The sequence below is a fragment of the Gadus morhua genome, chromosome 15 (assembly GCF_902167405.1).
Source record: "Gadus morhua chromosome 15, gadMor3.0, whole genome shotgun sequence".
NCBI lineage: Eukaryota > Metazoa > Chordata > Actinopteri > Gadiformes > Gadidae > Gadus > Gadus morhua.
The window spans coordinates 19549562-19570872 of record NC_044062.1 but is presented as its reverse complement, the minus strand read 5'-3'; the positions used below and the strand labels follow the sequence as shown (position 1 = coordinate 19570872).

The 21311-nt window shown below is 43.6% G+C and overlaps 2 protein-coding genes across 3 annotated transcripts; one reads left to right on the top strand and one right to left on the bottom strand.

The window, feature by feature from the left end:
- Nucleotides 1-1859: 1859 nt before the first annotated feature.
- LOC115559993 (high choriolytic enzyme 1-like) lies at nt 1860-7235 on the bottom strand. Its single transcript, XM_030379246.1, has 2 exons — nt 6931-7235; nt 1860-2858 (listed from the first exon to the last, which is right to left on the bottom strand). The coding sequence occupies exons 1-2, from the start codon at nt 7213-7215 to the stop codon at nt 1959-1961; spliced, it is 1185 nt and encodes a 394-aa protein (XP_030235106.1). The 5' UTR covers nt 7216-7235; the 3' UTR covers nt 1860-1958.
- A 1898-nt stretch (nt 7236-9133) lies between these two features.
- Nucleotides 9134-10288, top strand: sf3b5 (splicing factor 3b, subunit 5). Of its 2 annotated transcripts, XM_030379251.1 has the most exons (3): nt 9187-9284; nt 9444-9448; nt 9625-10288. In XM_030379251.1, the coding sequence occupies exon 3, from the start codon at nt 9641-9643 to the stop codon at nt 9899-9901; it is 261 nt and encodes an 86-aa protein (XP_030235111.1). In that variant the 5' UTR covers nt 9187-9284; nt 9444-9448; nt 9625-9640; the 3' UTR covers nt 9902-10288. The 2 variants fall into 2 exon arrangements, with proteins under 2 accessions (XP_030235110.1, XP_030235111.1); XM_030379250.1 differs by lacking the exon at nt 9444-9448 and having other exon boundaries at nt 9134-9284; nt 9607-10288.
- The last annotated feature ends 11023 nt before the right edge of the window (nt 10289-21311 follow it).

Sequence of the window (21311 nt, the reverse complement as noted above, 5' to 3'; positions counted from 1 at the left end):
TTGAGATCCGAATGTCTGTGATGATATCCATGTCCTCATTGTCTTCTAGGACATCGGCCACACTTTCTTCCCCCACCAGAGGTTGAGCCTGGGAGAGGTCTCCCTTCTGCAGGATGTGTATTATCCATGTCCTCATTGTCTTCTAGGACATCGGCCACACTTTCTTCCCCCACCGGAGGTTGAGCCTGACAGAAGCCCAGCAAAAGCAGGAGGAGGCTGAGACAGGTCTTCATCTTCTGGGTCTATCTGGTTGTTTCTGGACACTGGCACCGGAGCTTCTCTGGACGTCTTCAACGGAGAGACTCCTTAAGGTTTGTTGACCGTCTGATCGGACCAAAGCTTTTATATGTTCCTCTGCAGGTGTGTCTGTTGGAGGATTTAGGGTTGTGGTGCAGGCCAATCAGGGAGTGTTTGTACTTATGTGCCCGCTTTGTGTTGCAGGGAGAAGGAAACCAGGAGCGAACGGACCACAGAGATCCAGAGCGAGTGGAGATCGTATCAAGAAGCCACCAAGAAACGACTCTTGGACAAACTTTGTTATAGTTGGAGTATTTTTGTTCTCCTTCTAAGGCCCCGTTTACACGAAGGGAAAACGCCAATATTTCCACGCGGTTTGGCCTCTCATTTACACGAAAACGCAGTTTTTGTCACAGAAAACGATCATTTCTAAAATTTCCGGCCAAAGTGGAGATTTCTGAAAAGGCCGGTTGGTCGACAACTTGCCGTGTCAACGGGGAGAAACAGGGTTTTAGGTTCTGAAGCGTCACATTATGCGCCAGGAAATGCTTAACGTCATATAAGCGCCCTATGTTTACAGTTTGTTTGTTACAGGAAGACGCTCGTGTTATTTCTGAGGATTCTGATTGGCTTGCATGGCTTTATCCTTCTCCCTACTAGAGTTTAGATTCTCTGCCCGAGTCAATATTTCTCACCACTATCCTTGGGCCGGGCCTTTGATCGACGATTTTTTTATTTATTTTTTTCATTGGTTTATTGGCCTAATCTGAGGAGAAATCGATGCCATAAACAGAAATATTATAGGCCCTTATTACACGGGTCTTCTCAATGCCGTGGAACAAATGTGTACAAAGTTTATGCATTAAAAAAAGGTCGGGTTGAAATCGGGATCGGGTCGGGCTTGATTTTCTGGGCCCGATCTAAGCTCTACTACACTGCCGCCCACACACGTTCGGCATAGTTATAATGGCGCTCGACGGCGTATTTATGCGTTTTGAAGTAAACTACAACTTTTTTGAAAAACAATGCTGTGTGCACAATGTTATTTTTGAAAACGAGGGGGGGAAATATTCGTTTCTATAAATACCCTGCTACGTATAGACGTGGCCTTAAAGACAATAAAAAGATCTCCCGCTGAGGGACGATAACTCTGCCTGCCCTCACTCATTTGAACCCACTACAGAGACATCTCCTATTCTGGGGGATGCAAGTGGATTTAGCAGTTGTAATAGAGGAAGCATCAATTGTTGTTGTAGTGATAGTCAAGAACCATGCTTTTTAGCATAGAGGTCAGGAACAGTATCCTAGTAATCTAAAATATACATCTGGTTTCTAAATCGGTTTGGCTATATCCCTTCTGATTGAGTTATCATGCAGATACCCTTTTAAAACAATGGTAACAATATCCTTGTTTTTGTTACAACTAGTATGCAATTAGAATCACATGTTCATCTTGTAGTCTGTGTGATAAGAAGCACAACAGCATCTTGTGGTGGACATGATAATAGGTCCATTTCATCAGAGATGTTTATATAAAGCTGTTCAACATGAAGTGTTGATAAACTGAGGTTCATGTTGATAATCACCCAAAATAAAATAAAAAGGACAACTACACAAATGAATTGCAGTGAAGGAACATTTTTAATGACATATCTGGAGAACATTGTTTGGAGACAATTAACAACATGAATGTGATATTTGCAGGCAACTGGTGGTTGGTCTCAGCAGCGATAGAGTCGGTTGATCCTCAGGATGTCATTCCGGGTCATTCCCTTTCTCTGGCCAAGCCGAACACGGGAGTTTGGGATGGGGGTGATGCTGTCACGTCCATTTATGGAGAAGGCTCTTCTGCCGTAGTGCATGATGGAGGTGTAATCGTAGGGGGTGTTCAGGTTGTTGGTGTTCTTCCTCTTGAAGTTGTAGGCATTGCGTCGATTGATGTTCCTCCAGTTTATCCTGACATACCGGTCACGGTCACTCCTGGTCTGCTCGTGGTTGAAGCCCAGAGCGTGGTTCAGCTCGTGCTGCATGGTGCCGAAGTTCATGCATCCCGATCTCCTGAGAGAGAGTACCTGCCTGCCTCCTGTCCTGCCCAGAGAGGAGTAGCATCCACCTCTGCTCTGAACGCTGATGTGGTCCTTCTGGTTCTGGCGGGGCACAAAGCGGATGCAGGTGGTTCGGTGGAAGGACTGCATGGCGCTCACAATTCGTGACCTCTCCGCGGAGGTGTAGGCTCTGCTCACTGTGTAGGGAATGGTCACAAGGCCATTGGAGGATTTTTTCCACAGGCAGTAGTTCCTAAAACACTTCATGGCGTTTCTGGTTGTTGGTAGAAGCAAGTCTCCCTCCAGCAGGATCTCATTGGAGCCGTTGTTGGAGATCAGAATCCTGGTGCTGATATCCATGTCCTCATTGTCTTCTAGGACATCATCAACACTTTCTTCCCCCACCAGAGGTTGATCCTGGGAGAGGTCTCCCTCAAGCAGGATCTCATTTGAGTCGTTGTTGGAGATCAGAATGTCTGTGATGATATCCATGTCCTCATTGTCTTCTAGGACATCGGCCACACTTTCTTCCCCCACCAGAGGTTGATCCTGGGAGAGGTCTCCCTCAAGCAGGATCTCATTAGAGTCGTTGTTGGTGATCAGAATGTCTGTGATGATATCCATGTCTTCATTGTCTTCTAGGACATCGGCCACACTTTCTTCCCCCACCAGAGGTTGAGCCTGGCAGAGGCCCAGCAAGAGCAGGAGGAGGCTGAGACAGGTCTTCATCTTCTGGGTCTATCTGGTTGTTTCTGGACACTGGCACCGGAGCTTCTCTGGACGTCTTCAACGGAGAGACTCCTTAAGGTTTGTTGACCGTCTGATCGGACCAGAGCTTTTATATGTTCCTCTGCAGGTGTGTCTGTTGGAGGATTTAGGGTTGTGGTGCAGAAATGAAGGACTAAATAAACCTTTTAAGCGTGGACTCAAGCGACCAACCTACCTTTTCAACACTGTGTTATTCAAAGGCTTTGAGAGGAGGGGAGGGACATTACTGGGTCAATGTTTGTGCAAGAAAATTAAAAACCAACTTAAATAGCATTTCAACTTTTTAATTAATTTGATAATGCAGAATTCTACAACGCAAACTGACAACTAGCGTCTTTCTTTACCGACTTGATATCACCATCCTAACTAAAGGTGTGCTTTTCTACTTTTATACATTGAGGGACAAACACAGACTTCCAAATGATACACTTAACTTTCAAACATCAATAATTCTTGCTGGAGCTTAAATGCAATGCATGCATTATTCTCTTGGAGGAAACATTATGTTAGCAACAGATGCATATTCACAAGCACAACTGATCTTTTTGATCAATTCCCTGAAAGTAAATAATAGTCTGGCCATTTTTTTTTTTTTTCAGAAAGACCAATAGATGTAGCAGTGCTCTAAAGGTAGGTTAGGTTATCTATTTTAGAGGCTTTATTTGACATATTTGTTTAAGTTGTCTTTACATCCCGACAGCAATAAGTTGTTCCAATGTTCTGAAAAAAGTAAAAAGATCTGGCACCTTTGGCTGTCGCAGGTCTGCAATAAGCTGTTCCAATTAGTCGCGGGACTGTAACAGCTTACCTGTCTGTTTACCTAACTTCACGGCTACCTGCTCACACCCATGCCCATGCACTCACTGCACATGACCGGTGTCTCTCAAACGCTGAGGCAGTATGCTTGGGCGTTATCCATTTCCATACCTTCCTGCCATTTCACCGGGGTTTAGGTATATGAAGGTGTTTTCGTCATTTATTTGTATTTTATAAAAGAAATAAAGCTGAGCTTCTGTGATAGAAGTCATTGTAGCATGGATGACATTGTCTAGCCTACGCTGCTGTGTGTCTAAAATTCTGTTTGCCAACTTCAACAAGTCTTGCCCGGTTTAAATACTCATGGCATATAGGATAATGAATAGATAGGAGATAAGCCCCCATCCATAGAATCGGTCTTAATCTCTATGAGTAGGACCAACTTGAGCAATCGTTTTTTTTTCAATTCAGAGATAGTTTCCACCAGTGTACACATATGGAAAGTAAAGAATAGGTTAGGGTTCCACGTCGACACAACGCAAGGGGTTTACAGACCCATTACGTCATTGCGGAACCTCCTTGTGTCGACCGCAAGTGCCTGACGTGTGCCTCCCAAAAATGTTATCCTTGCATCAAGGCACCGCAGGTCTGCTCACTAAAACCGACCCAGAACCAAAACAGGTTCACGACTGCGTGGAGGCGTCTGCGTGGGCATTGCGTTGCGTCAACTTTGAACTATAACTGAGCCTTAAGTATAAACTGTTTTATAAACAGTCTATGTGCGTTACACCATCACCGGCTGTGGTGGTGCACTTGATGGTCGGTTCAAGCAGCCTCACCTGGCCCAAGTCAGGCATATTGAACTCTGGGGCTGGGTTAGGCTGCACACCTGTCGTGCAATGAAGTATCAGAGCACACAGGGTTAACCAGCCTTCAACCACACACACACACTTCATAATGTTTAAATGATTAAACCAATTTTACTATTTGGAGTAAGTATGGGTACAGCATGAAGGAGCAGTAAGGGGGAATGATTTGGGTCACTTGTGGAGTGGCAGTGATAGGATCCATCATTCACGTGTTCCGTCTTAGAATGAAGTAATCGTTTTGTAACAGGAAGGCCGAATGGAGACTGTGGGGGGACGTGCGACGTCTGGCCTGCAGGGAGAGTATGGGCAGGTTGGGAGCGCACCGGATAGGCTGGGGGGATTTGACCTGATTGCGGGCAGGCGTCAGCACTCAGGCCAATCAGGGAGTGTTTGTACTTATGTGCCTGCTTTGTGTTGTAGTGAGAAGGAAACCAGGAGCGAACGCACCACAGAGATCCAGAGCGAGTGGAGATCGTATCAAGAAGCCACCAAGAAACGACTCTTGGACAACCTTTGTTATAGTTTGAGTATTTTTGTTCTCCTTCTAAAAGACAACAAAAGATCTCCCGCTGAGGGACGACAACTCGACCTGCTCTCACTCATTTGAACCCACTACTGCGACATCTCCTATTCTGGGGGATGCAAGTGGATTTAGCAGTTGTAATAGAGGAAGCATCAATTGTTGTTGTAGTGATAGTCAAGAACCATACTTCTTAGCATAGAGGTCAGGAACAGTATCCTAGTGATGCGTTATTTCTTGAAGAAAGTGGTCCAATCCTTGGTCGCTTTTAACCCACTTTATTTGTTAAAGTAGGCATGTTTCGGTATGGTAACTATGAAACTTAAGGGAGGGAATTGTATCTAACGCGTGGACAGAAATACCGTGATCTACTTCAAGCCTCCCGGGCATAGGCCCGGTGGCTCTTCCGCTGGGCTACCTATTGATCTCTCTCCTCTACCTCCGAAACACGCGCTATTTCCAGTCAAGTGGGCATGGTCTATGTGAAGTGGGCGTGGCCGGGTCAGACGTAATGGCTCCACCCCTGTCTAAAGTTGCTGCCATCTGTGGCTGGAGTAGTTATTGCAGCTAAAGTGTTCGATCCTGCTTCCTAGTTTCTATGTGAGGGTAATGCAGCTTGTGTGTTAGGTCCTGCTTCCTAATGGCTATTTGGGGGCAGCTTATGTGCTTAAAATACGTAACACTAGTAATCTAAAATATACATCTGGTTTCTAAATCGGTTTGGCTATATCCCTTGTGATTGAGTTATCATGCAGATACCTTTTTAAAACAATGGTAACAGTATCCTTGTTTTTGTTACAACTAGTATGCAATTAGAATCACATGTTCATCTTGTAGTCTGTGTGATAAGAAGCACAACAGCATCTTGTGGTGGACATGATAATAGGTCCATTTCATCGGAGATGTTTATATAAAGCTGTTCAACGTGAAGTGTTGAAAAACTGAGGTTCACGTTGATAATCACCCAAAATAAAATAAAAAGGACAACTACACAAATTAATTGCAGTGAAGGAACATTTTTAATGACATATCTGGAGAACATTGTTTGGAGACAATTCACAACATGAATGTGATATTTGCAGTCAACTGGTGGTTGTTCTTAGCAGCGATAGAGTCGGTTGATCCTCAGGATGTCATTCCGGGTCATTCCCCTTCTCTGGCCAATCCGAACACGGGAGTTTGGGATGGGGGTGATGCTGTCTCGTCCATTTATGGAGAAGGCTCTTCTGCCGTAGTGCATGATGGAGGTGTAATCGTAGGGGGTGTTCAGGTTGTTGGTGTTCTTCCGATTGAAGTTGTATGCACTGCGTCGATTGATGTTCTTCCAGTTGATCCTGACGTACCGGTCACGGTCACTCCTGGTCTGCTCGTGGTTGAAGCCCAGAGCGTGGTTCAGCTCGTGCTGCATGATGCCGTAGTTCATGCATCCCGATCTCCTTAGAGAGAGTACCTGCCTGCCTCCTGTCCTGCCCAGAGAGGAGTAGCATCCACCTCCGCTCTGAACGCTGATGTGGTCGTACTGGTTCCGGCGGGGCACGAAGCGGATGCAGGTGGTCCGGTGGAAGGACTGCATGGCGCTCACAATTCGTGACCTCTCTGCGGAGGTGTAGGCTCTGCTCACTGTGTAGGGAATGGTCACAAGGCCATTGGAGGATTTTTTCCACAGGCAGTTGTTTCTAAAACACTTCATGGCGTTTCTGGTTGTTGGTAGAAGCAAGTCTCCCTCCAGCAGGATCTCATTGGAGCCGTTGTTGGAGATCAGAATCCTGGTGCTGATATCCATGTCCTCATTGTCTTCTAGGACATCATCAACACTTTCTTCCCCCACCAGAGGTTGATCCTGGGAGAGGTCTCCCTCAAGCAGGATCTCATTAGAGTCGTTGTTTGAGATCAGAATGTCTGTGATGATATCCATGTCCTCATTGTCTTCCAGGACATCGGCCACACTTTCTTCCCCCACCAGAGGTTGAGCCTGACAGAGGCCCAGCAAAAGCAGGAGGAGGCTGAGACAGGTTTTCATCTTCTGGGTCTCTCTGGTTGTTTCTGAACACTGGCACCGGAGCTTCTCTGGACGTCTTCAACGGAGAGACTCCTTAAGGTTTGTTGACAGTCTGATCGGACCAGAGCTTTTATATGTTCCTCTGCAGGTGTGTCTGTTGGAGGATTTAGGGTTGTGGTGCAGAATCTAAGGACTAAATAAACCTTTTAAGGGAGGACTCAAGCGACCAACCTACCTTTTCAACACTGTTATTCAAAGGCTTTGAGAGGAGGGGAGGGACATTACTGAGTCAATGTGTATGCAAGAAAATTAAAAACAAACTTCGATAGCATTTCAAGGTTTTAACTAATTTGATAATGCAGAATTCTACAACTGACATTAACGTCTTTCTGTACCGACTTGATATCACCATCCTAACTAAAGGTGTGCTTTTCTACTTTTATATTTTGAGGGACAAACACAAGGACTTCCAAATGATACACTTAACCTTCAAACATTAATAATCCTTGTTGGACATTGAACTCAATCCATGCATTATTCTGTTGCACTGACATGTTTTTAAGCAGCTATTCTACTTAATCTATGCCCTGAGTAAAAAAAAAAGATGAAGCAGTGCTTTGAAGCTAGGGTAGGGAATTTGTATTAGAAGCTTTATTTGACAAATTTCTTTAAATTCTCCTGGCATCCGACAGCAATCAATTGTTCCATTGTTCTGATGAAAGTAAAAAGATCTGGCACCTGTGGCTGCCTGTCGCACGTCTGCAATAACCGTGTTCCCGTTAGTTGCGTGACTGTATTGGCTTACCTGTCTGTTTACCTAACTTCACGGCTACCTGCGCGCACCCATGCCTTTTACTCATTGCAATTGACTGCTGTCTCTCGAAAACAGAGCCTGTAGGCTTAGGCGGTATTGATTTTCATACCTTCCTATTTGTGTAATTTATTTTTATTAATAACAATAAAATGACTAAAGCTGAGCTTCTGTGATATAAGTCATTGTAGCATGTACGATGTTTTCTAGCCTACACTTCTATAATAATCGACTCTGAAACCATAGGCTTCATTGTGTTTGTTACATTGAACAAGAGCAATTTAGAAGGATTTCTAATTAGATTTCACTCTACATCTCTGGTTAGGCCAGGGGTCTGCAACCTTTTGTATCAAAAGAGCCATTTTGGCCCATCTCCCGCAAAAAAATTTTTTTTGGAGCCGCAAACTTTTTAATTCACCCCCTCCCCCCTCCGGAGACGCTAACGCTGCGCACCGCACAGACATTTTTTGTGACACTCTGTAAAAAAATAACATAAATCTTTAGCTGTCATGTGGCATCAGGGAGTAGCCTACGGTACAGTAGACTACAGTAGCCAGTCAGCAGCGTCAACCGTTGACGTTCTACGTGATCGGTCACGGCCAGCAATGTAAACAAGGAATAGATAGCATAGCATAGCGATACAATAGTCAAGTAATGAAAAAACTGTAAGGACCTTTATTATCAAAATATAACGTACTGAAACTTTAATATTCAACACAAGAACTTTAATGCTGTAAACCCTTCTCGCTCAGTATTCGTTCGTGCAATTGGCTGTCAACGGTGGATGCTGCTGATTGGCGGCTCACTGGCATGTCCCGCCTCCTGCCAATGGCAGCATCTAGGCTACTTCCTGATGCCAGATGCCAGTTAAAGATTTAACTCCTACTGGGATTAGCCAACTGCAAATCAACGAAGCTTTGTCATTCACTCCCCCCCTCACGGTAGCGCAATTGTGCATCCATTGCGACCTCTTGTTTAGTTGACGATATATATCAAAATATATATATAATTATTATTATTATTATTATTTTTTTTTTTTAAGAAAACTGCAGGGAGCCACGGCTGAGGGGCTAAAGAGCCGCATGCGGCTCCGGAGCCGCAGGTTGCCGACCCCTGGGTTAGGCTGATGCAGCTTCGAGGTGCGGAGCAATTCCTTGGTTGCATGTTCTACACGGACACTTTATAAGGTCGCACCCGCCAAAGAACTCTGTAGCTGCTGCTGTGTAGTTGCTGACTCTGGCTTCGGCGATTCGTTTAGAATATCTTCTTCATCTGTTTCGTAAGTAAAGCGTTTATTACTTATACATGGTGACGTATATATTTACACGTTGGGCAAGTCTTTTGAGAGGTTTTGCTGCCACAACCCTTCATCTAAGGTTATAGGATGCTAGCCATGCTAGCTTAATGGTAGCATGCTGTTGTAGTCCGCGCACTGCTGTTTTCCTCCGTTTAAGCCAATTTATGTTGTAAATTAAATGTTATCTTGATTCAAAATAACTACAGAAAGGGAACCTTATTATTATTATTATTATTACCTTTACATCATTCAAAGTCAAGACTCATTCGACATTCAATTTTTTTTTCTACATTTTATTCAATAGTTTTCAACACCGTCGAACATCTTAAGAAGTGACAATGACCGACCGCTACAACATCCACAGTCAGCTGGAGCATCTGCAGTCCAAGTACATCGGGACGGGTCACGCAGACACCAGCAAGTGGGAGTGGTTGGTGAACCAGCACAGGGACTCCTACTGCTCCTACATGGGACACTTTGATCTGCTCAACTACTTCTCCATCGCTGAGAACGAGAGCAAGGCGCGGGTCCGCTTCAATCTGATGGAGAAGATGCTGCAGCCATGCGGTCCGCCGACAGACAAGCCAGACGATGCTTAGAAGAATACATTTGGACAACAACATAATTTCGGTGAAATTATTCCATCTACTGTTTGTGTATTGGACTGAGGCGACGTCAAGGGAAAATCCATAAACATCCATCTGGATCCGGTCTCTAGGATGTAGTTGGTGTGTTGAAAATATGACGTGGATGTGATGGGAGAGGTTCAGACTATGCAAACAAAATGATGGTAATAGGTTTTCTTTCATCACATACAAATAAGACAACTTTTTATTTTATTTTGTGTTTTCATGTTTTATATTCAAATGTAACGTTTTTCATTGAACATGATTTGTCTCCGGATGAAATGTGGCAACCTTTTACATTGGCCATTGGTATCCCTGTACTTAATTTGGTCATATTTATAAATAAACAATTAAAAATACTATCCGATTTTCATTGTGTGTTTTGGGTTTGCGCCTACAAAAAACGTGTCTAAATCTAAACAGTTCTGGGCACAAGTGTTTTAAGTTTAGTGTTTATTTCTCTGGTATCATGCATCATACATATGCCTTTTGTCCCAGAAGGCCGTCTCCAGGGAGAGACGGTAAAAGGGACAGACCCAGCAGTGTTGTGTCATGTGGCCAGATAGAGGCACAGCAGAAATCATCTGACATCCACCCAATGGCCTGGGAAACCACAGATGTCCTGTTCTTAAATTCTGAAATCACAATCTAGAATTGGATCATTCCATAGCCTAGTGTTGTTCAAGGGATTTGCCGTTCTCTAGGCCAGTCAATGGTAATTAGTCAAGCAAATCAAGACTTATTGATCTGTTATGGTCCAATGACTCGGGGCCAATGACCTTTTGCTGTCAATTTATCGACTGCACCCACCGCTTGTTTCTTAGTTAGATGGAATTCTAGATTTTCAGTCTAATTATAAGTGTGATCCATTGATTTCTCCCTGACCCAGGGCACAAAATCCAGGCTGTGATAAGACCACCTGAAAGCAACCGTGTAGGAAGCAGATGCCCCGCAGGCAGCAGATGCTCGCCCACACGTTAAATCTATTCAAACCAAGATACATGACCCGCTGAGATACCCAGCAAGGCATTCACATTATCACTGAGGACAAAGAGACAGAGCTCTAATTGAGCCCAGCTCATGATGCAACAAGAAAGAAGCAGTGCACTTGACTTCACCATACACAAAAGTTCCGGTTAATGTCACTTTAAATGCACCATCCTGGCCTTTGCTCACAACCACCACCTCGTCCCTTTCACTCTCCATGTCCCTGTGGGGCACATAAAGAGAAAGGTCAGTGGTGGCAAATGGAGGATGGTTCTCAACACACATTCTCACAGAACCATGAACTGCTCTTAAAACAAGCGAAAAACGATTTCCGTGTAGAAGACGAAAAAATACCCTGAATGGTTATTTTGTTTCAAACCCTTTTCATGTTGGTCGTACTAAAATCAACCAAGCTTATTTTTTTAGATTTGATAAGAAAAAGACAAAGAACATTTTTTTACAGTTACAGTTTTAGAGTTGTATGACATAATTCATACAGTTTAATGAAAGAATTTCCACACAGACAAATGATAAGCTACTCAAAGCTATAACAAGGTCATAAGCCTATTTTTCTCAATGCAAAAACCCTGAGATGTCTCACCAGGTTTGGCTGGAAGATAACAACAGGAACCTGAGATCTGAGCTGCTGACCTCAGATAGTTTATCTCCAACACACACACACACACACACACACACACACACACACACACACACACACACACACACACACACACACACACACACACACACGGTGGGGAGAGGATGTTCGGCATGACTCATTGTTGGATAGAGATTAATCTACAGGTGCCAAGGAAGTCTTTTTTTGGACTGTGTGTGTTTATGTGTGTGAGTGTCTTAATGTGCACATGCATGTGTCTGAGTGGGGGAGAGAGTGTGTGTGGGGTGGGGGGTATGATATCATTTGTTTGTTGGAAAGTCTCTCACTGGGGTAAGTCCTTGCCATCTGTCCACACAGCAAGAGCCGTAGACGTGATGATGCCAAGTCAGCCACGGCGTCATTGGTGGAAACGCCCAGTGTGGGGCTTGTGCGTGGATCATCATCATGCATACATACACTCCTTCCTCGCTCTCTTTTGTGTGTGTGTGTGTGTGTTTGTGTGTGTGTGAGAGAGAGAGGGATACATGTGTGTATAATGGCGAGAAGGGAATCAAGTCATACTAATTCCTCTGATAGTGAAAGCCTGATTTCCATATAGTTTCCTGTTAATCATGTCTCCTTTGCATATTTATATGAGTCACGAAACCAGCTCCGCAAATCTGTGGAAAAAAATGAGGGTATAATCAGAGGACTGCTCTGAGTGATGCTCTGCTCTGAGAAACATCAATTCAACACTGGAAGTTTTAACAATAATTTAGCTAGAAAGGCACTCATAATTCCAAGTGGAAAGTGGAATGGCTGTATAACTCCTTAGGGCTGATTACATGGCTAGGGTTGGGAATGCATACGTGTATTCAGCAACCAACAGCTCCGCCCCCCTGCTGGGATGAGCCCGTCAGAAAACCGACATCAGACTAAAACGTAAAAAGTACATTTTTATTTAAGTACTTACATAATTGCCTATATATTTGTACCAGGGTGGATTAAAATGTATATTCTGATTATATTCTTACTATTTAATAACATAAACTGATTAGGAGAACTAATACTTCTGTATTAGTTCTCCTACACACACACACACACACACACACACACACACACACACACACACACACACAGAACTAATACTTCTGTATTAGTTCTCCTGGCTCCGTCTCCTGCTAACGAGTTGTTTGAGAGGAGCCCACCATTGGTCGAGCGGGCAGCTAGGCCCCTTTAAACAGAGGCATGTGGCAAATGATGAGGTTGGGACCAATATTTGGAGGTTGTGTTGAGGTAAAGGAAAAGGGGTACAAGGATAGAGTTGATTATGTTCATTCACGCTGCTGTCTATGTAAATATATTTTCAGCTTCTAGGATAATTAAAACTAGCAGTAGCTGCATACAGACCGAACGTAAAGGGGCATGTTTTGTAACGTCCGGTGAGGCGAGTCTCACAGGAGTGTGGGAAGCTTGAGAGGAGGCAAAGTAGGAGTTTTGGATGATGGCTACTTCAAGGAGTCTGCAGTGACTGCTTCACCAACCATTAGCAGATATAGAAATGTTGAACATGAATGAGGTTAGAGAATGGGATGAGTTGTAAATAATTATTTAGGGATTCATCATAAATGCATTATTGCAAGATGGATGGAGGGAGGCTGAAATCGGTCGCACAGGGTCAGTATATACAGTACCGGAGTAAGGGACGAGAGTAAGAATCCACATAGTCGTGTCGGAGCGGTTGGCTATCCTGCTTGCCTTGCAGTTGGTGGAGAGAACAAGGCCACAGTCTGTGGTCATTTTTACAGATTTGAGTGTGGTGCTGAAATGAGGTAATGCAAATACAGTCACAGGTGATGTCGATAGTTTATAGTTAAATGGGTTTCAGCAAGAATATAAATTAAGAATATAGGAAGCGGCAGGTTCTGAGGGACGTGGGAATGGGAATTGAGCATGCAGGGAGAGAGCTAAATAATATTGACACGGTTGCGCCACAGCTAGATGAGTACCTATACATATAGGGAAGCATCCTCCTACAGGAAGTGTTTTTTTGTAATACTAAGAATCTGTCTATGTATTGTGTTGCACTGTGAGATATAGCATGGAAAGGGAGAGGATAATGGATAAAAAGAAAAAGAGGAAAGGGTTGGTGGGAGTGTGTGTGGATGATTGCTGGTTTAAGCGGACTTATGTAGCCCGAGTCAGACTGATTAGGCTCTGAGGCTGGGTTAGGCTGCACACCTTGCTCATTAAGTAAGCAGTGTTCGGTTTAAACCAACAATCAACGCACGCATTCGAGATCTCCTAGATGGCAGCATGCATCAGCATCGTCATATATCTGCATCCTTACAATAAACCTGTTTCCAACACCACCACCCTGCGTCCTTGACTATGGAGGAGCCCAGAATAGCTACCGAGGTGGAGTGTAGCATGGACATTGCTACAGGGGTTAAAACTATTTTATAACTACAAAGTTCCTCAGATGAAATGAGCAAATATGCGTTGACATGTTTGAGGGAGACAGGGTTGGAGAACAGCGAGGTCGGAAGTTTGTTCCGTTCTGTCCCTGGCCCACACTGCAGAACAGCAAGGTCTGTGAGGCTTAACTTGAACTATTAGTCATTCGCTGGTTGTTAGTGTCGTGCCAATGCCCCCCCCCCCCCCCCCCCCCCCTGTGTATTTTGCAGTCAGTATTTTGTATTTTAGCCTGTTCACGGCTTGCCTACAGTTGCCTAAACAACACTCGGCAAACAAATTATATTAGTTTGTTCAGTGGGGCGTAAAGCTTTTTTCATTGCCCCTGTCTGTGCCTGTATTACTGACCCAAAGTCAGGCTTGTTTTCAGGCCATTTCAATTACAGTGGCGTTAGATTGACTGCCAATCGGGAAATCAAATAAAAAAGTAAGTCAGATTTCATAGTGAAAACATGTGTGTAGTGACCAAGAAAGCAATGTGGACACTGGATACAATTCACTGCACTCCAGGAATCACTTATGATTCATCTGATCTGAACATTTTATAAAAGACAGACAAAGAATCTTCAGGCAGCAGCTATGACAGCCATGGAGATGGATGCAGATTGGATCCTAATTATTTATATATGTTCAATTATTCCAGCAATGATGTGAAGCCTCAAAATTATTCAGTAAGGGCCTACAATGGAGTTTGAAAGCTTAATACTGGTTTCTAATAAAGGTATGAGTTTAGCCTATTTTTGAGCTGTGTTGGTGTGGATCTGTTTGGGCTGAAGTCTTGTGGCTTCAGGTGAGCTGTGTTGTTGTCGGTTTGACAGCCACTCAGGGACTGTCCTCGTTAGATTCAACTTGGCTTTACTGATTGTTTATGTTTTGAGTGCAGTGTTGTGTATTTTTATTAACTGGGATCGACAAGCTGACAAATGTTACCACTTTACCATTTATCCATTCCCCACTGGAGTTTTCGAGTTTTAAAATGCTTCAGAGATTATTTTTGATAACATTTAATACATGTTGCTTCATAAATAAACAAGATCTTATATTTTCCATCTTGGTTTGATGTTGTATTTTTGCTAGAAGTCTTAAGAAATTGTGTTTGAAATAAAAATGCCGTTGGAACTTTTAAATTAATCTCCGGCTTAAAATTGATTGAAGCATATTATATAAGGTGCTTGCCCATCTTTTAGACAAAGGCACCCTCGGCTAATTACATTTTCTGTAGTGAGGATTGCAGCAATAATCTGACAATTTGTTAGAATTGCTGTAGCCATCCCTCAGCTGAGTGAAATGCTCTGTGAGAGCATCCATTTGTTGGAATGCACCTTCCTCTGTGTGAGATGACTGACATGTCGATGGCTCCCGGCTCATGTCTGACTGTTGAGGCATCTTTTCCCCACTGGTTTGTGGAATGCCTCTTGCCCAGCACTCACATGCACACTATTAAGACGTGTCACTCAAAAAAATATGTCACTGAGAAATTGATTTCCTGGTCGATTTATTTTGACTTGATTTTGCAATCAGAGACAAATCATAAGCAGATTAATGTAAAGGAAGGAAATTAGTCCTGTATCCTGATCCTCTTCGGTACTAGGTAGGACATAAGTAATGGCTCTGCTCTCTCTGCACCTCTGTGTGTAGAAGACCTCCACAGCCCTATCTTGGGCAGTGAAGGATGCAATCGAGCGGTGCAGCATCAGGTCGGGCGGTCGGATCATTACTTTATATTTATATTTGATTACGTCAGAGCCAGCTAACCTCTCCTTGAGTGGGGGTGAGTCCATAGCCGCCCTATGATCACATCATTACACCATCACACTACTCAGAATTTACTGATGTCTTTACTCATCCATGTACCTAGCACCCACTGATGGCTCCTTCATTCCCCCATTGGGGTTTCAGGGAGGTGTTGGTCACCTATTCAAAAACACTCCATATCTTTGTGCGACTTAAGATGAATCATTTACCAGCTCTTCCTTTATGATCAGTGTAACAGTTTTAAAAACCACAGCAATATCCAAGGAGTAATGGTAAGAAGATCCTGCCTGGAGCCTGATATCGGTGGATATATCTGTCTATATTTTCCCATTCTGCTGCGGTGTGGGCTTGTGTGTGAGTGAGCCCAGAGACTAATCAACAACAAGGTTAGTCATTAATCACCTGTTGGACTACTGTTTCCCATTAACAAACACAAACAACAACTAGGTGTGTGTGTGTGTGTGTGTGTGTGTGCGTGCGTGCGTGCGTGCGTGCGTGCGTGCGTGCGTGCGTGCGTGCGTGCGTGCGGGTGCGTGCGTGCGTGCGTGCGTGCGTGCGTGCGTGCGTGCGTGCGTGCGTGTGTGTGTTTAATTGTTTGTCCTTGTCCGTGCACTATCACTAAAATGCTAGCATTTACCTACTTGGATGTTACCGGACTGCGACAGTGCGGTGGGCATCGCATTTGGGCGGCGTCCACATTCACTCTTGCTCTGATTACCCCGGAGGGGAGCCAGGGGCCGCCAGGGCACCCGAGTCCCCTTCCCCCCCCGGCGGCATCTAAAAAGTGGTCCTGTAATCCAATTACAGGTTCCCTTCAGTACTGCACAACGCTGGTTAGCAAACTATCTGCTCCATTCTTTGCCTAATCTCTTCTGCTTCTGCCATTTTCCTAGCCACCTGCATCCATCATCTCAACCCCCCTGCCTACATTGAGGGACTTGCCGGACTCAGTATGTTCAATAAATACGCATTGATCTCAAACCTGACACTAACATGCCAAATGGATATTTTAATCCCCCACCAGGAATGAGATTAGCCTATAATGATGGCACTAGAAATAATCGGAATTCTACAGCGCTGTTGTCTCGGGAAGCCTCGGTACGGTGTTTGGCACGGAGGCATTGATTGGATTCATCCTAAGCGGTGTTTGCAGGACCGCAAGGGCCCTGTACTCTCCTCTGTGTTCTCCAATGTGTTCTCCACTGTGTTCTCCACTGTGTTCTCCACTGTACTCTCCTCTGTGTTCTCCAATGTGTTCTCCGCTGTGTTCTCCACTGTGTTCTCCACTGTGTTCTCCACTGTACTCTCCACTGTGTTCTCCACTGTACTCTCCACTGTGTTCTCCACTGTGGTCTCCACTGTGGTCTCCACTGTGTTCTCCACTGTACTCTCCACTGTGTTCTCCGCTGTGTTCTCCACTGTGTTCTCCACTGTACTCTCCACTGTGTTCTCCACTGTGGTCTCCACTGTGGTCTCCACTGTGTTCTCCACTGTACTCTCCACTGTGGTCTCCACTGTGGTCTCCACTGTACTCTCCACTGTGTTCTCTACTGTACTCTCCACTGTGTTCTCCACTGTGGTCTCCACTGTGTTCTCCACTGTACTCTCCACTGTGTTCTCCACTGTACTCTCCACTGTGGTCTCCACTGTGTTCTCCACTGTACTCTCCACTGTGCTCTCCACTGTACGGAGGGAGAGGAAACGCTGAAGGGCTGTGTATACTAGACTCCTAATCATAACGGTATGTTGGCTAAAATGGGAACCCATGCGCTGCACGGCCCCTGGGGTATTGGGTAGATGAATATTACTCTCAGCATCCCACCATTCTGCTGCAGACCTGCAATAGAGCAGACATCTCCAGGCACAATAGAGCCGGCACAACACCCACCCCTACAGCCCTGCTGGAAGGCCTCATAAACCAGTGGAGAGAGGTGTGTGTGTGTGCGTGTGTGTGCGTGTGTGTGCGTGTGCGTGCGTGCGTGCGTGCGTGCGTGCGAGCGTGAGAGCGAGCGTGCGAGCAAGCGAGCGTGAGAACGAGCGAGGGAGATAGTGTGTGTGAGATGGTGTGGTAGTGTGTGTTTCGGTGTTGTTTGTGAATATTTCAAAGCCAGGTTATGAAGTGGGAGACTTCATCTTTGTGTGAAGGTTACAATGGGGGTTAGACTTTATGGCTTGAGGATTGATATAAGCACAGATCAAAAGGAGAGTTTGAGGTTAAAGACTTTAAAGGAATACACTCCAAAGCTTTGTGTGTGCTTCATTATTTGTCTCCAGCAGCGAGACAGTATTCATAAGGGATCACAGCTCCTCTTCCTTCGCTCTCCCTCATCCCTCTTCCACTTCTATATAAGCCCTTTATTAGCTTTCTGCACAGCAACAGATGACTGGCTGGGGCGGCACAAGTCACTGCTCAATATGTGCAGCAAAACACAATCAAAATGTTCCCAATGGAATCTAGTTAACCATCCCTCCAAACGGTCAAACCCTACAGAAGGAAATTGAAAAAATGTTGCTGCTTTTCTCTGTGCACATGATTATTATTTCCCCATGACTTAATTGTTTACTCCTGTGCGACTGCAGTCATTTTTACACAGGGATATAATGATTTGATGTTGTTAGAAAATAGTGTCTTCTTTTTTCCCCATGTGCACTTTATAATGTTTATGTCCTTGTTTCATAATCTGTTCTGAAACCAAGTTATGTTATTTATTTTACCGGTGCTATTATGTAAAGTATATTGCAACTGCACAGTATGTACTAAAGGTGTGAGAAGTATTCTTGTACCCGTTATCATTCCCATTATTTAAATTATTATGACTACGTCCGTGGATTAAATTTGTTTTTCTTTGCCTTACCTAAAATGCCATCTCTCTTATCTCTGGGTTCCTTTCCATATGTTCTCTTTGACGTCTCTCTCTCTACGGACCAAAGCCATTACGCCCACATCCTATAAAAGGCACCACGCACACAAATACAAACACTCGCACAAACAAATGGCAACCTTGATCACAAAACAAACAAGCTCAGACAAACATCGGTTGTCATACAGCTTCAAGATTGTTTCTTATATGCATGTCTATATGTGTTAAATGTTGGGATTAATATATATAATATAATATATATATATAACATTGTGTACAACCCCTTGTATAGCTATAGAATATTCAAAGCTTTGCCAACAATTCAATGGACACCTACAGCAGGATAGTAATGGATCTTTAGCTGTGACTTACCCATAATAGCATCTTAGCATAACAACTTAATGCTGAACAAATGATAGATAAAATGTATATGAAAGAGTAAATGCAATATAGAATGCCTAATATCATGACATGATCATCTGGTAATAGCCCCACTACGTCTGTCGTAGCCTCCATATTGAGCCTTTTACTCTGCTTGTCACCAGGCTGTGCATGCATCACATCCCGGCTGCCCATCTGCCAATACCATCAGTGTAGGATCTATGGTCTTTGTAGCCCTGGCTCTCCCTTGAAGTCGTGGCCCATCAAGGGCCAAGTGTGCTGGATTGCTGGAGGCTAGATTGAAGAGTGTAGAAGGTAATCTATGGTCTGTGGTCAGTTGAGTAAAGCCCGGTTGTAGATTAGCCCACAGCAGATTCTTGAGTGGACGTTGACAAGTCTGGGGTTCAAACCCTAATGGGCCGATGCTTGACCATTGATACGGTTACAACACTAGTAAAACTACAATAAGGGGATATTAATCAATCAATCATTTACATTTGTTAATGCAGTTGTATGCATTATTACATAGAACTAGCATAGGGGTTAGGGTAAGATCTTTAATGTAGACATTAATACCTCATTGAACATCAACAGTATTACCTTAGTTAACATGAAAACCATTAGTAAACATGAACACTGTTAGTTAACTATTTATTAACTAATAGTTAATGCTTGTTACTGTATTGACATATTTTTTATCAAGGGTTAATTCATTCCCTTTTTGTAAAAGGTTACATGTGTAACTATGGACCAGGGAAATGTTCTAAAGTAATTTTAAATGCCTCCTAACATATACTATAGTGATTTACTGTTTGTCATTTCAGGGGGTGCTTTTGTCCAAAGTGACGACAGTGAACACAGACGTGGATAATTAAAGAGCAGGTAGGAGTAAGTTCTGCCTTTTGGGGCATTGAACTACATCCCTTAACTCTGTCACACATCAAAGCCATGAAACCATCTTGCCCCATGGCCATCAGTACATCAAGATATGACAGATATAAATGACTGGCTAGAATGGGAATCGCAGAATTGGTTAATATTTGAGCACTTTCGATTTTTTAGGTCTCAAGCATCACCAACCAATGTCCTGACCTTTCTTTATGGCCCTTTCTTCTTTCAGGTTCAGCACTATTCATAATTAATGCACTGGGTGTATATGAATATTTCAGGCAACAAACTATGGGGTTACAATCGGGTATTTATCATTGTATTGAACCTTACCTTCTCTGGTCAGTAATACAAGCATCACTATCTTTACAGCTTGTAGATCTGTCTCTTGATCAAAGCAGACCGATGGGAGGCTAAGGGGATATCTATCACTGAACTATCAGAACAAATTGCAGCCATACGCAACTTAATCATCTAATATGTTGCCAAATATAACACATTTGAGACGAGTAGTTTACACTTCCTCTAGATAAATCGGTCATTATATAACGCCTTATATAATATCATCATTATTAAGTTGACTAAATCACAAGAAATGTTGCCATGTTTTTTTTAACATTATAAGAGGATGGCTATGCTTTTCTTTTTCTGGTGCGGATGTCTTTATTTCAGTGAACCGTTTGTGCAAAACCGAAGGAAAAGTAAAGAAACAATTGGCTGTGAATGACAAACCCATGATTTGGAGTCAGCAGCAGTATTCCTGGCTGGCAAATCCATTATTCAGCACATTGGAGAACACAGTTTCTACTCATAACGTCATGTTTGCAGACGACGGGACACCTTCTGGGAAGATGATTATGATGATCATATACCAATTTGTTTGGCCTATTCAGTTTGGAATAGCTGGCTGCAGGGGACACATAACTACAATTGGAAAATAATAACAACAGCGGGGAAACTATTGCTCATTCTGCTTTCAATCCTCTTCAGCATTGTGTCTGAATCAAGATAAATACATCTCTAAAACCAATCTTTGAAGATCTCGATCTAGCTATATAAGCATTTAATGGGAAGGAGCTATTCAGTCTTCTGGGTCGCTTTGAATAGTAAGTGGCCCATTACATTGGGGGGTAAATAAAGCATTATCCTGCAGATAAACCGTTTTATGCAGTGATAATTAAACAGGGAATTTACTTGTCCTTTTATTTTGTAACACTGATGTTTCCAGGATGAAATGTCAAAGGTGGTGAGTTTAGGACACATAGGCAATGTATTGTAATTGCAATATGGTGTAATAATAATAGCAGGCCTTTATATTAACAGGTTCAAAGGCAGAAATGAGAGAGATTAAATGAAGATGCTTCCTAAGTCGGCCAGCACAGTAGGAAGTAGGCCTACTTATAATCAGGTACAGCACATCCATAAAAGTCCGCCCCCA